The sequence below is a fragment of the Canis aureus genome, chromosome 21 (assembly GCF_053574225.1).
Source record: "Canis aureus isolate CA01 chromosome 21, VMU_Caureus_v.1.0, whole genome shotgun sequence".
In the NCBI taxonomy this organism is placed as follows: Eukaryota; Metazoa; Chordata; class Mammalia; order Carnivora; family Canidae; genus Canis; species Canis aureus.
The window spans coordinates 46,903,084-46,918,497 of NC_135631.1; the positions used below are offsets into that span (position 1 = coordinate 46,903,084).

General features: G+C 40.4%; 1 protein-coding gene across 2 annotated transcripts in view; it reads left to right on the plus strand.

Moving 5' to 3' along the window:
- The window catches only part of SUGCT (succinyl-CoA:glutarate-CoA transferase), a 712,850-nt gene that overhangs the window by 302,041 nt on the left and 395,395 nt on the right, over positions 1-15,414 (plus strand). For both annotated transcript variants that reach the window (XM_077864111.1, XM_077864112.1), the window contains 2 exons: positions 917-988; positions 8,054-8,151. In XM_077864111.1, coding sequence (XP_077720237.1) covers positions 917-988; positions 8,054-8,151 — 170 coding nt within the window. The remainder of the gene's footprint in view (positions 1-916; positions 989-8,053; positions 8,152-15,414) is intronic.

Genomic DNA, 15,414 nt, shown 5'->3' on the forward strand with positions numbered 1-15,414 from the left:
GACAGGAATAAGTGAAGAAAGAGTAGGTGAAAATACAGAACAATTTTTACTTAGGAAGGAAACTTACAGGAACTCCTTTACTTAAGGAAAGTGGGACTAAGGCCTTCTGACGGTAAAGTTTGGGTCCTCCAACCAGCACTGTGATCATATGTGGAGAAGGGAGTTCTACAGAGGACCTAGGACTCTGGTATTCTTGTTACTGCTCAAACGAATATGGCTCCTAGAAGCAGCAAACATTTTCAGGTACATAAAACCACATGAGGTGCAGAGATCCAGATGTGTTCATTGTCACTTACTGAAAAGTGATAATTGTCCAAGAGTTTACATCTGAGATCTTCAAAGACAAAATGTATCAGCTTACCCATCTTCTCTTTCTCCTTCTCCTCATTTCCTTCCTTCCTTCCTTCCTTCCTTCCTTCCTTCCTTCCTTCCTTCCTTCCTTCCTTGCTTCCTTTTATTCTTCTTACACTTTATAGAAAGCAATGTACCTTCTTGGTCTTTGCCCTCCATGGAGAACTGGAAACAAACAAAACACAAAAGTTTAGAAAAGCCCAACAGTAATCCATACTATAATCAATATAGAATTTCATATTATGCTAATATAACAAAACTGATTTAGTTTAGTATTTTCTTTATTTTTCCAAGCCACTCATGCAGTGTTACAACAGCTGGTAGAAGAGCCAAGAAGTGCTTTGAAAATCCCAAATGAAAATAACTATGCAAATATAAGAGCAAAATATACTAATTGATTGATATGGATTTTATTAATAATGTTGCTTTAGAGCATACTTTCTATATAGAACTTTTAGAAATTAAAGCTAACTTGTGGTATTTTTAATATATAAAATTATATATTTATATACGTATGTATGTATATATGTATGTATGTATGTATTAATTAATTTATTTATTTTAGGCTTTTAAAACCAAGGATGGATTTCTTGTGGTTGGAGTAGGAAATAACCAACAGTTTGCTACTGTGTGCAAGGTAATGTGTAATCCCTGGGATAGGCAGATGATCTGTGCAATAACTCACTTTGTACAAAGCCAGGAAAGTTCACTTTTGCCTAGAACAATGTTGTTAAGTTTATCGCCAACTTAAGACCACCTGCCTTCACCCTTAACAGTGTGCCCTTTTTATACTCATAAGTGCTAAGGACATGGTCTGAATTAGCATTCTGCCTTTTTTTTTTTTTTTGAGGTACCTGGCTGTATTCTGAAATGTACTATAGTACATAGTAGTCTCAATTATCCTCCAAAATGATCTATCAGTCCAGTGAAAAACAGGAAACAAAAATAATTCATTTTAAAGGGATTTTTAATACCAGGATATTTTTTCTTTTCACTTTCCTTTTTTTTAAAAAAAGATTTTATTTATTTATTCATGAGAAACACACACACGCACACACACACACACACACACACACACACAGAGGCAGAGACACAGGCAGAAGGAGAAGCAGGCTCCCTGCAGAGAGAGCCCTACGTGGGACTTGATCCGGAGACTCTAGGATCATGCCCTGAGCTGAAGGCAGACACTCAACCGCTGAGGCACTTATGGATCCCCTTTTTTTCTTTATTCCCTCTGTAACAACCTGAGATCTAATTAGGCTCAAATATAATGTGATACCAAATTTATTATATTAACCCCTAGAAAACTAAACTTTTTTTTTCAAATTAGCCTTTGTTTAATGATTACCTTTCTGCAGAGTTCATGTTTTAAGTTATTAAGTTAAGATTACATTAAAAATATTGCTTCTCAACAAGATTTTTATTTTATTTTTTTATATTTTAAAAAATGTTCCTTATTTATTCATGAGAGACACAGAAAGAGAGGCAGAGACATAGGCAGAAGAAGCAGGCTCCCTCCAGGGAGCTTGATGTGGGACTTGATCCCAGAACCCCGGGATCATGCCCTGAGCCAAAAGCAGATGCTCAACCACTAAGCCACTCAGGTGCTCCTCTCAACAAGATTTTTTAAAAAGGCCTTGGAGTCACGTAAAATAATTTTATGTTGGAGATTTTAAGTTCTTGGCATCACTTAAAATTTTTTTGATGTTTTTACTACTTACCTAGATTTTGGGGGTTTTGTTTGTTTTTATTTAAGTCTTTAGGTTCCTATTTGCTTTTCCCAGTTCTAATCCCAGAAATCGAATCTAGCTTTAAAAAATGTATATAAGTTTTTCTTTTAATTTCTCTGACAGGTAGGGAGAGGTCTCACCTATTGAAGATGTTTTTTTTGATGGGGAGTTTATTTTCTTGTACTAATCACACATACCACTTACTCTGACTTTTCAGCTTCATTAAAGATGCCTGTGAATTCCTCAGGGGAACTTTATTTATTGCCGTTAACTTGTTATGTACAAAAATTATTTATTGCTGTGCCTCTTTTGTATGAACGGTTAATGAACACAGCTAAAAACCACAGTAAAGGGGTGGAAAGTACCGCAGAGAAGGTGACAAATGGAGCCCTTCTGCAGAAAGGGCTGGAACATCTGAGGTGGGAAAGAGGAGAGCTTTCATAGCGGTGACTCTGAGTAAGTGTAGAGAAAATCGATTCAAACATTTGATCTGGGATCAAAGAATCTTTATTATGAACGGTCAATGTTAAAAATATGAAACATACGGAAGCCGTTGCCTGTGAAGTCATTTGCGTACTCTAGCTGCAGAGATGTAAAAGCCAGTTCATTGCTATAAATGAGTACAGATTTTCTTCCTGGGCCATATGTTTTGGAGTTTTGTCTCTCCAGAGAGGGGGGTGGTGGATGGGGTGGGGGGGAGAAATTACTGGTTGACATATTCTTCACTGTTGAAAATAACTGTACTGAATTCTTTTTATTTTTGATTCATTACTGCTGATCAGTTTGAAACTTTTGAACTTCCTCATAAATATCCATAAGAACATTTTCTGAAAAAGATTTTTATTTCAAGCAGAATATTTGCCGTAAGTCTAAGTACTCAAATATGACTTATGGTGATGGTGTGTTATGATACATTTGTTTAAAAGTAGACCATCAGAGGGCCTTTGAGAATGGCATACATGACTTTGTTTCTCCATATGTGAGTGAGGAATGATAATCCCTCTTATAAGCCATTAAGACAATGTCTATCAAATTCTTTGAGATACTCAGAAGAAAAGTTTTATGTGCAGAGGATTTTTAATGTTATTCACGTCATTTACATCTTGAGCAAACATTGCAAGCTGATTGACTTTTTATATCCTTAAGTGTAAACTGGCCCTAAGAACCTTTAACCTAAGAAAAACTATCCTTTTCCTTATTCCATATATAGTGGGTTTCTTCTAAGAATTTTTTTTGTTGTTGTTCAGATTTACCTTTTATTGAGGGGCTTGTCATTCAAACTGGCCTTATAGGAGATGAGGTCCCCAGTAAGTCCATCAGCTGATCTTTTTCCCAGTAAGGTCCATAATGAAAGATAGGGCAGCTCTCCCTCCTCGAGAGAAATACAGCAGTATTGTCTGTGATGAATGAGTAGAATTTACTTAGGCCTAATCTCTTTCCAAAATGGAATTTGATATACCAGCTGAATAATACTTCTTGGGGACGGGTCCTATTAAGGAGTTCTTATTGTCAGGAATTAGAGTGAGAACAAGAGCAATGGGTTCAAGGCTTGGGGTTCAGAAAAATCTTTCTGCATATAAAGTGAACCTTGGCTTACAGCAAATCCTATTTTATGTCTCTTAACATGATACAGAAGAGTAGGGAACATGAGCATATGTAAGCTATTTTAAGCTGATTGATGCCAACACTAATGGGTATTCCTATTTGAAGTACATTGACATCCTTTTAAAAGTCATTTAGACTGAGAGTTTCTTTTATTGGAGGCAATATGCATTGGTTCTCAACTTTAACATGCATAGGAAATCTCCTTGAGCCTCATTCCCAAAGATTTGGACTTAGTATGTCTGAGGTGGGGTACAGGAAACTTCAATTTTGATAAGCATTGTAGTTGATTTTGGAGCAGGTGGTCCGAGGACATTATAGCATAATTCCAAGGCATACTGTGAGCCTTGAAACTAGTCAGGTGACCTCTGGTCTGACACTTAATCTCTGCTAAGTTTCTGTGTTTTCCCAATAAAATGAAGATTAGAACACATAACTATGCTAACATATAACTTCTGGGGTTTTGTAAGAGTCAGAATGAATAAGTAGTAACATGCTCAGTCCAATCCTGGCTCACAGTATGTGCTTAATAAATGGCCTCTATAAAAATTAGGTTCGGAGATTCTGGTTCTGGGTAAGATAGAGTAAGCATACTTCTCCCTATCTCTCCCACTGAACACAGTGATAAAACCTGGAAGAGAATGTGTGGAGCATGTCTAGGGTGGTGCTGAAAAGTAAGTAGTAGGGAGAGAATTGAGGAAGAACACTAGAATTAAAAAAAAAAAAGAATAAAATACCTCTAGATCAGCAGTAAGTTTACCAGTCTTCTTTTTTTTTTTTTTTTAAGATTTTATTTATTTATTCATGAGAGACACAGAGAGAGGCAGAGACATGGGCAGAGGGAGCCTGATGCAGGACTTGATCCCAGGATCCTGGGATCATGACCTGAGCTAAAGGCAGATGCTCAAGCACTGAGCCACCCAGGCTCAGTTGTCTCTACAATTATTTCCTTACATGGATACAGCACAGCCTAAAATGTAGAGTGGAAACTAGGAGACAGAGCTGAGCCCTAGGAGATGCCCTTCTTTCCTGGAGTGAGGAGCCCAAAAGTGAGTTCTGATAGCAGAGAGAGTGTGGGAATCCTGCATCTTCTCTCCCTGTCTGTTTTCTTGAGTCCTATGCCTATAGTGGCAGCGGCAGATGAACAACGCTATAGTGGCAGCGGCAGATGAACAGGATCTATACAGGATCTAAACAGATCTAACAGGATCTGAGGAAGGAGAACTTTCCTCTTTATCTCTGAGCTGTAATCCCCCCAAATAGGTGGGCGAACCCTTGTTGCTTTTCCTCTGTCCTCCTATTGCTTGGCCTCCACCCTGGAAGTCAGCTAACCAACGGGGAGCCTCAGGGAACCTGAGAGAGCCCTCAGAGGGGGATGAGCTTCAGAAAGCCACCCTGGAAGGTGTTTGTGAACTCATGAGCTCACCCCTGAGCCACACATATGCTGATCTGATCCTAACCAGCACACCAAAGAAGTTGAGAAGGAAGTTTGTGAACAGATGACTGCCCAGGTGGCAGCGTGACCATCAAGTGGGGCACATCTGGGGCAGACTTGGACAGCACTGCCAGGGCTTTGGGAGTGGAACTAAGTCTAGAACCAAAGCACACGGGCAGGTGGGTAGGGGCTTGCAGCCTGGACCTAATTAGATCAACTGCTTGCTAAAAATGATAACAATAAAATTTTGCTGTAGGATTTAAATAAGGCCCAGAGGCTTATACTATAATATTTGAAACATCCAGGATGCAATCCAAATTACTCAGCATATGAAGAACCAGAGCTTGCATGAGAAAAGACAGTCAATAAATGCCAATGCCAAGAGGACACAGATGTCGGAATTAACTTACAAAGACTTTAAAACAGCTATTACAGAAATGCTCCAACAGGCATCACAGACACCATTGAAATAAATGGGAAAGGAGGAATGTCCAGCAAAGAAATAGAAGATAGGAGGAAGAACCAACTGGAAATTGTAGAACCAAAAAATATGACCACCAAATATAAAAAGAAACCCCTCGCTGGATAATCCCGATAACACAATGGAGATGACAGAGGAGATGGTCATGGAACTCAAAGATGGATAAGTAGAACAATAAAGAGAAAAAAGACGGTCCCCTCCCAGAACATGAAGGAAAGAAAGAAAGAAAGAAAGAAAGAAAGAAAGAAAGAAAGAAAGAAGAAAGAGAAAGAAAAAAGAAAGAAAGAAAGAAAGAAAGAAAGAAAGAAAGAAAGAAAGAAAGAAAGAAAGAAGGGAAGAACAGGCCTTCAGGAGTCTAGGAGCCTGTGGGACAAAAACAGAAAGTCTAACACCAATGTCCTTGTAATCCCAGGAGGAGAGGGTAGGAGTACATGCTTAAGAAATATTTGAAGACATAATTGCTGAAAACTTCCCAAACTTGGCCAAAGATAAAAACCTACAGATTTAATACTTTCAGCAAACCCCAAATAAGATAAACCCAAGTGAACACACGCCTAAACATACCCAAGACTTCCCACTGAAAATGAAAGACCAAGGAAAAAGTTTTGAAGGCACCCAGAGGAAAATGATATATTACCTGTGGGAGAACACAGACTCAGTGAACTGCACATTTTTTTGGCCTGAAACCGGGAGCCTAGAGCCAACTGGCACCAAACTGTCAACCCGGAACTCTATGTCCAATAGAGATGTTCGTAGGAAATGAAGGTTAATTAAAGACATCTCTCCCTCCCTCCCTCTTTCCCATCCTTCTTCTTTGAACAAACACACACTTCATTATTTCTTTGCGGGGAGGGAATAGCACCTCGTTGGAATACCTCACATGTATTTGGTGCTCAGTATGTCAAACACTTTCACTGACACTGAATCATTCCACCTCAGGCGACACTTTTTCAAGCACATAAGGGATGGTTGTGATCACAGCTCGTGCAGCAGCCTCTCTAGAAGCACTGTGAATGGCAGCATGGCTGAAGGCAGAGCCATAATTACTTTGACCCACTCTTCCATACTAACTTTCACAGAGAAAAGAGGTGACGAGTCAAAGTCAGAGAACGACATCTGAGGATGTTCCGGTTACCACCGAGTACAATCACTGAACAGTTTGTTTTAATGCAGCCCCTACTATTTCTGGGTGAGGCCAGATTTACAGGTTTAACCCATGATTTGGTGAAGCGACTTGCTCCTTCTGGAAATAACGTATTCACTCTTAGGGAGGGAGGGTGGGTTTCCATTCCTGGACAAGCCTGGAGGCCACTTCTGGGATCAGGTGTGGTGGCAGGGCAGTTTTTAGAAAGGTCGCTCTATGCAGTGTCACTTTTTAAAAATCTGGGGGAGTAGTGCTGTCTTTATTATTCCTACAGGAAATGAATAAGTGAACCACCTGAAAGAGAAATGACACTGTGGAGATGCTCTCTTTACTCCAGGGGACCTTCTTCACTTCTCTGTCCTTCGTGGGATGATTAATGGATTGATTTTATTTAAACTGTGGGAAACAAATGAAACCATTAAATGTTTATACTTAAAGCAAATGCATTACTAAAGGTAGTGAAGCTTTCTGTAGGCCACATGGCCTGCCCCGAGCCCATAAATGCTCCTTCTGACTTTCCAACACAACTGCCAAACACTGCCTCCACACATTCTTTATAAAACTTCTTTTCCATTCCAAATCCACTTGGTACTTTCATTATGGTCTTGTTAAAATTGCAAGATGTCCAAAGGGACTTGCAAGATAGATTTTCCCTTTATTGAGGAGGAGCAAAAGAGGAAGTATATAAAAGCATTTCTATTTGGTATTCCTTTAGGGAGACATATTAAAGAAAAATAGTGACACTTCTATAGGAAGAATATCTTTTAATTTGACATTGTTTTAATGGTGAGCATTTGGGGCAAATGTATATGCTTTTCCTTTATTTTAGCACCTTGTACAACATCCTGGATAGGACTTCTGGGACAGATAATATTATTTTATTTACATGTGGAACAAATAAGTGAATGTACCTACAAGATATATGTTGATTATGGGCTTCGCGTAAGTGCAGACATGTACTTATGATATCGGTTCTCAGAATTAGGTCAGTTTTATCCAATTCTGTATCTCTTTACCTACTCTCTCTAGACAAGACTTATTATGGGGAATCTGATAACTCTTGCTCTGTGCTCGCATATGTAGGCACAAACTCGAATGTAGCAAAAACGTCTCATAAATGGCAAACTCAATCCTAATTGCATGATCCTTCCCTTCATATTCCTTTCTTGCTCCCTTTGCCTTTGTCTGGAAGCATAAAGGTCAGCAAGGAATGGTCCTGGGGAGCATGTTAGTAGGACCCGAACACTTGCACTCACAGGCAGGTACACGAAAAATCTGAATTATATACTAAAATTATTTTCCCTTTTTAGATCTTGAATTTGCCTGAACTGATTGATGACCCCAAGTATAAAACTAATCACCTTCGTGTACAGAATAGAAAGGAGCTTATCAAAATACTATCTGCACGGTAAGCTTGGCTCCACTATTAGTACATTGGAGAATTAATATGTCATTAGCAATTGCTCGGTGTGAGGTGTGTGTGTGTGTGTGTGTATGTGTGTGTTCTTTTTTTGCCTTACTTAGATTAACTTGTAATTCTCTTCCATTTGACAAAATGCATTAGTGGAAAGGTATTTTAAAGCTTGCTTTTTCTTTATTTGAAAGCATTTTATGTGTCTTATTAAGCACTGACTCATAACAATGATATAAATAAGAAAAATCGCAATGGCTCGAAAGAGATTGCTTCTCTACAACACGTAAGTATTTGGGTTTGGTCTATTTTAAGTTCTAATAATAACAATACTAAAAACAAAAATAATTGAACATTTTTGGTTTTACCTTTGCTGTTCAAATGCTCTACATGTCATCCCATTTAGCCCTTATAGTCATCTTGTGAGGTAAATTCTATTCCCATTTTACAGATGAGGAAACGGAGACAAAAAAAGGTTAAAGCTCTGCTATGAAGTTTGTTGTGATGATGTTTTGAAAATGCTAGATGGAGTTATGGGTCATAAAGTATTAATTTAAGCAATTAGAGTATTTGATTTCCAGATTATTCCATTCATGTAGGGTTATGTTTTTGTTAAAACCTGTCTCAAATCTTTTGAGTTCTCCCTCCAAAAAGGGTACTAATTCTTAATCTTTCCTACCAGTTTCACTTTTGTTTACATCTAAACTTCTCCATCTACAGAGTAGGCATCGTGGTTTTTGTGGCTCTAAATGCCCAAATGCTGAAATTCTTCAGTGCGGAACATTTTTTTTTCTCATAGTGCCCATAAATTAAGTCCTTTTGTTCCAATATCATATCTTGTCTTTTGAAAGGGCCCTTGTATTTCTCTGTAGTATGTATCAAAATTCCTAGACAATAAAATTCTGCTATCGTGATTTTTATTTTGGACCCCTTGGTATTTGGGCATCTCTGGACGACAGGCACTTCTCTGCCCTGCTTGCATCTCCTCCATGTGCCTTATGCTCTTTGATCAATGGGGGCTCTGTGTGGGCCTATCTGCGGAGAACACGGGAATGAGGCTGGAGCTCCCCTGTCCTGGTCGTTAGTGAACTATCAATCTGATTCTACCACGAAGCCTAAGAGCCCTCAATCATTAACCTTTCCCCGCATGAGAACTGGCCATTAATAAAAGCATTATTTCTGCTTTTTGCCCCTTCACCTCTCAAGCAGTGTTTTAATCCATTTAATTCATTGATAGGACTTTTTCCTTTCACACCGTGGTTACCCAGTTTCAATAATAGGCATTTGTGAGAACCTTATCAAAAGCTCTTTGATACTCTAAATAGATCATCTCCATGCTGTGAGAAGAGTAGACCCAAGGAAAATAGAAAACCTCATCAGATACAAGTGTCATCTTGTTCTTTAGCTGCTGGCACTTTTATAGTGAAGCTGGGAATCACAAAGTTATCGGTTTCCTGGGTCCCAAAACATCAATTCCTTGCTAAATCCTGTTGTAGAATTCCACGGTAGAAAGACTTTCAGCACATCTGTCACCGATTAGTTTCTGTTTTCTCTCTTTGGGGTGAATGAAATAATCTGCCAACTTTTTCTTTCTCCTCTTATAGACACGCAGAAGTGGAAATTGCATCATTTTGGAGCCTTTAAGATTCTTAGGTCTTTTATTCAGACTTCACAAGGAATAAGGAGAGATGAGGGGCAGCCTGGGAGAGGAAAGTTGATAGGGGAGGTGACGCTGTCATAGGTCCTTCAAACACAGACCCCAGGGAGCCCGCGGGCCCAGAGCAGGCCAGCATCCATGCTCTCCCGTGCTAGCGTGTTGATGGCTTTGGGTGCTCTCTTGTGGTTAGTGGCCCTTCCGTCTCTTCCACCTCAAGTCTCTTCTGCCTGGTGGATCAAACAGTGATGAGCAGGGAAGATCAGGATGTGTTCTGTTCCCATTTACAACCTTGTCCTTGGTTTCGCTGAACAGATGTCACTGGATCCACCAGCACCCTTCAGTGCTCAGCTTTCAAAAGTCTCTTGTGAACATTCAAAACATGTGTCATTTCCATGATAGGATTCTATGTTTTTTTATGAAATATTCAAAATATTCAGTGGCTCTCTGTTACAGGAATAAATCTGGCCTTTTTTGTTTGACCTCATGGTCTTCCCCAGTGTGACACCATCTTTTCTTTCTACCTTTTTCTCAGCATAAAGCCCCTGCCATGGCCACACTCCCATTCTGTGTCTTCTGTTCTCTTTCTGGAACACTTCCCAGACTTACTGTTATTCTGAAACATAGTCATGTTTCAGGGTCCATTCTACAGCTTCCTGAAACCATCCTCAGATGTCTCCATTTGGGGTCCCAGTCAGATGACAACACTTTCCGAAAAGAAGATGTCCTTGCGGGCCTCAGATCTAGCCTACCAGTTATCAAACACAACCAAAATCAGCTTCAACTCTGGGGTTGATACTGTCCAAGGTGTGCTGAACGCACCGTTCCTTTCATTTGACAGCTGTCTCAGGACCGGTGAATCACGGACACGCTGACTCCCAACCACAGAAAGGACACAGGGAGAAAGGAAGGAGAGGAGCTAGCATTTATTAGATGCCTTTACTACTAGCCAGAGAAGCTTATTCCCACTTTACAAATGAATATTCTGAAGCACAGGGAGGGTTAGGTACGTAGCGAATAGTTGGTAAGAATTCAAAAGGCTGTGTATCCTTCCCACATGTTGTATTGCCTCCCTGAAGTGGTCCATGAAATGTTACTGTGTCTTTACTTACTCAATACATATTTATTGAGCACTAGGGATAGAGAATTAAATGAAACAAAGTAAGTTGGTGAAAAAGAATGCAGGGAAGGAAAATGAGCAGTGCTGAAAGTTGGTCAAGTTGGTTGTGAGGCCGGCGGTTCCATTTAAGCCAGTCAGAGAGGGACTCTCTGATAAAGTGAATTTGAGCTAAATCCTGATGGAGGGATCCCTGGGTGGCGCAGCGGTTTGGCGCCTGCCTTTGGCCCAGGGCGCGATCCTGGAGACCCGGGATCGAATCCCACGTCGGGCTCCCGGTGATGGAGCCTGCTCCTCCCTCTGCCTATGTCTCTGCCTGTCTCTCTCTCTCTCTCTCTCTCTCTGACTTTCATTAAATAAATAAATAAATAAATAAATAAATAAATAAATAAATAAATCCTGATAGAGGTCGGGGAAGGGACCTGCAGATGACTGGGAGAAGCTTTCTGGGCAGCAGGTGCATGGCTGGGAGTTGGAGGAGTAGCAGGGAGGAAAATGAGCCTGGAGCTCAGGGATCAAAAGGAAGAGTGGGAAGAGGTGGTTCCAGAGAGAGAGAGAGAGAGAGAGAGAGAAGATGTGTGTCCAGAGAGAGAGAGAGTAGAGGGATGTCGGTCCAGGGAGAGTGGGGGGAGATGGCCAGCAAATCGTGTTGTAAAAGTTACAATAGAATCGTTTCTTAAACCTGTGAAATAAAGGAATTTTCATCAGAAAGTGAATTTGCTTCTCAGCAACTACTATTTTCTATGTATCCTGAAGATCCATTTTTCCCCAGTTTTACTGAGATATACTTGACATATAACATTGTACAACTTAAGGTGTACAACACATAATGATTCGGTATTTATGGGTATTGCAAAATGATCATCGCAATTACGTTAGGTAACATTCATCACCTCACAAGGTCACAATTTTTTTTTCTTGTGAAGTTTTAACATCTACTTTCCTTCAGATACACAGTATTGTTAACTACAGTCACCTTGGTGTTCTCCTATGGAATTTATACGTGTTTTTTGAAGGTCTACCAGAAATGTCAGTCACTTACCTCACTTTTCTGTTATTCTTGCTAACTACAGTTTGATGCTCCTTTCTGAGCGCAGCCAGGCTCACTCAGGAAGGCAGCTGCATGTTCTTGTCATCAGCTGGGTTTTCCACAGTCAGGACACACACCATTCCCCTCAGGTGCTCTCAGGTGTTACTATTCCCCAATTGTGGCCGTGAAGAAGGTTTTTTTTTTTTTTCTTTCTTTCTTTCTTTTTTTTTTTTTTTAATTTAAAGGTGAAGATTTTTCCCCTTGAGCTTGCCATTTTATCCAGGCTGTTGCAGAAAGTCTGTTTACCCAGCTGCGAAGACTGAAAACTATGCAAAGCTAATGCATGTTCAAAGTCCCCAGCTAAAACACAGAAGAGATATAATAGAGATGAATCCAGGGCCTGTTAAAACAAACCCCTCTTTGCAATGCCAAGCAGCAACAGTTCCTAAGCCTGTGCCCCTCATGCCCCAGATCAGCATCTTTGCAATCAGAAGGACCTCAAGGGAGAGATTAAAAATCATGATGTGTGCTGGAACCAAGAAGAGGAGGATAAAGATGTTGTATTGGTAGTTGGGGAGAAATAATAGGAAGACATGAAATGAGGAGGAAGGAAGAGAGAAATGGTGGAGAAAATAGAAACACAGTTTGTTTTATTTCTCTCCCTTCCTTTCTTCACCATTACTGGCCACCGTGTGTGCTTGTCCTGCAGCTATAGAGATAGAAAAAGAGGTCTGGGCTCTTAAGGAGCTCATGATCTAATTATGAAAATAAACAAGTAAAGCAGTGGCTTCAGTAGAGTGTGAGGTGCCATGGTAAATATCCAGGGTGCCAAGAGCCCAGAGAAGGGGCAGCTATGTCAGTGTGGGCAAGTCAGGGAGGGCTTCCTGGAGGTGGTGCCACCTGAGAGGAGTCATAGAGGACAAACAGAAGTACGTGAAGGAACAAGAAAACTCAAAGGGGAAAATATTAGACTGAGCGTGATTTCATAGGGAGAAAACAAAATAAGTCATAGGAGAAGACAAATAAAGTAGCTTGGAAAGAAACTGATGACAACTTTTAAATTGCTTTTTGAAAAATGCTACACACGTTAAGCAAGTGGCTGTCAATACAGTCCCAGTGAAGGCATTACTAAAAAGTTGGTTACACTCCGATGATATAAATAAAAATTAACAGTGTAAGATAAATTTATTTTTAAAATGCTATGGCAATTCCTTTAGTGAAATACGTAATTATTTTTGGTTTTGAATGATCGGAGTTTTTTTTTAAGTTTCTTGTATGTAATTGAATATTTACTTATTTTTAGAGCGCCCTGTATTAAAACACTGTGAAATGAAATGCCGTAATTCAGGGCCTTCCAAACAGAAGTGCTAGACAAATATTTGTTGAACTGAATCAAAGGTTTATTAAAGAGTTTCATCTAAACTGATCACTTCCAAAGCTTGGTGTCAAATTATTTTTAGTTGGCTTGTTCAGAATATTGGAGAGTTGGGCCTGGAGCATTTTTTTGGCTGTTGATAGAAGGGTTGTCACATCAGAGATGCCTGAATATAATGTTAATTTTTTTTTAAACTGACATCTTGGTACAAATCAGGCAAATTTCATCTTTCTGCTTCCCTGCCTTAGTCTTTTATGGCATCCCCACAGCTTTGAGGAGAAAGTTTAAGCTATTTACCTTTGCTGTTGTTGTTTTAAAGATTTGTTTATTTGCTTTTAAGAGAAAGAGGTGGAGGGAGGGGCCGAGGGGGAGAGAGAATCTCAAGCAGATGCCTTGCTAAGCGCAGAGCCTGATGTGGGGCTCGATCTCGTGACCCTGAGTTCACGACCTGAGCCCAAACCAAGGGTTGGATGCTTAACCAGACTGTGCCACCCAGGTGCCCCTAAACTATTTACCTTAACACGTGCAGTCATTTCCCACCTTGTTGCAACTTCTTATAATGTGGCCTGGTGCTTTAATCCTGAGTGTCTCCCCATATGCTCATTGCTTTTCTTTCTTCCTTCCCTTCTTTTTTTAAGATTATATTTATTTATTCATGAGAGACACACAGAGAGAGGCAGAGATACAGGCAGAGGGAGAAGCAGGCTCCCCAATGAGAAGGCAGCCTGATGCGGGACTCGATCCCAGGACTCCAGGATCATGACCTGAGCCAAAGGCAGACGCTCAACCTCAACCACTGAGCCACCCAGGCATCCCATGCTCACTACTTTTCACCAAAATGATGAAACTTCTTTGTCTCCCTGGCTGCTATCAGTCCTTAAGGATGAGTGCAAAATTCTGGGCTTTCCCTGCCTCACCTGTCTGCCGTGGACAGCCCTTCTCCTGCTGCTGCATCAGGGCATCTACTGTCCACATCAGCTATCCTCCTTGACAAGACAGTAAATTTATGTTTCTTAAATAATCTTTAAATTAATTTCTTACTTTGCAAAAGATGTTCTTGAGAGCCGTCTTAGGTACCTGGCAATATTGAGAGGAAGGTGCAGAGTTTCCGTCTGACCCCCATCCCCACCCTGTGTTCCACCTGCCACCATCAACCCCCCACCAGAGCGATACCTCTGTTCAATCCATGAATCTACACGGACACACCATAAGGGATTAGATCTTTCTTTTTTTCATTTTTATTTCTACTGTCTGTTTGGGTTTTCAGTGCTCAAAAAAAATGTTTTAGCGAATGAGTGTATGAACCAAGAAGGGGCAAAACCATCCAAGTTTGGCATAACTGGCCAAAAGGGAAAAGACAGAATTCCTAGCATCAGGTCCAAATAAAAAGAGAACAGTGGTGGCCAGAAATGCAAACTTATTCTAAACTAACCAAAGAGGATGGTATTGTGATCACAGAATGTCAAAAGGCCTGAATGTGGGGCCAAAATCTTCTACTGACTAATTCTGTAGCCTTGAGCTGGTCCTGATTCCTCTGAGCTTCGGGTCCTCCTGTGGATACAATGCGTGTAACAATTCCTAAGTCTTAGTGAGAATTAAGATCCGGAACACACATGAAAGCAGCTTGCACAGCACTCAGCACACAGCAGTGCTCAGTCTATTTTAGGAGAATCTCAATCCCTTAGAATCTTAAATTACTGTTCCCCAAGTTTTTACTGTCAAATTTCTCCTGTATCTTTTTAACTCGTGAACCCCCTATTTTTGAGAAATTTTTCTCTCCCAAGCAATACACATTTCATAAGTTCCACAATTTCTATTTAATAAAGTCCTTTGTAACTGCCAATCAAATCCTAATCAGGGTTATAGAAATATTATTGTACTGATTGATTGATTGATTTTAAAGATTTTATTTATGTATTCATGAGAGACCGAAAGAGAGGGCCAGAGACACAGGCAGAGGGAGAAGGAAGCAGGCTTCCCGTGGGGAGCCCGATGTGGGACTCGATCCCAGGACCCCGGGATCATGAGCTGAGCCGAAGGCAGATGCTCAACCACTGAGCCACCCAGGGGCCCTGTATTGTGCT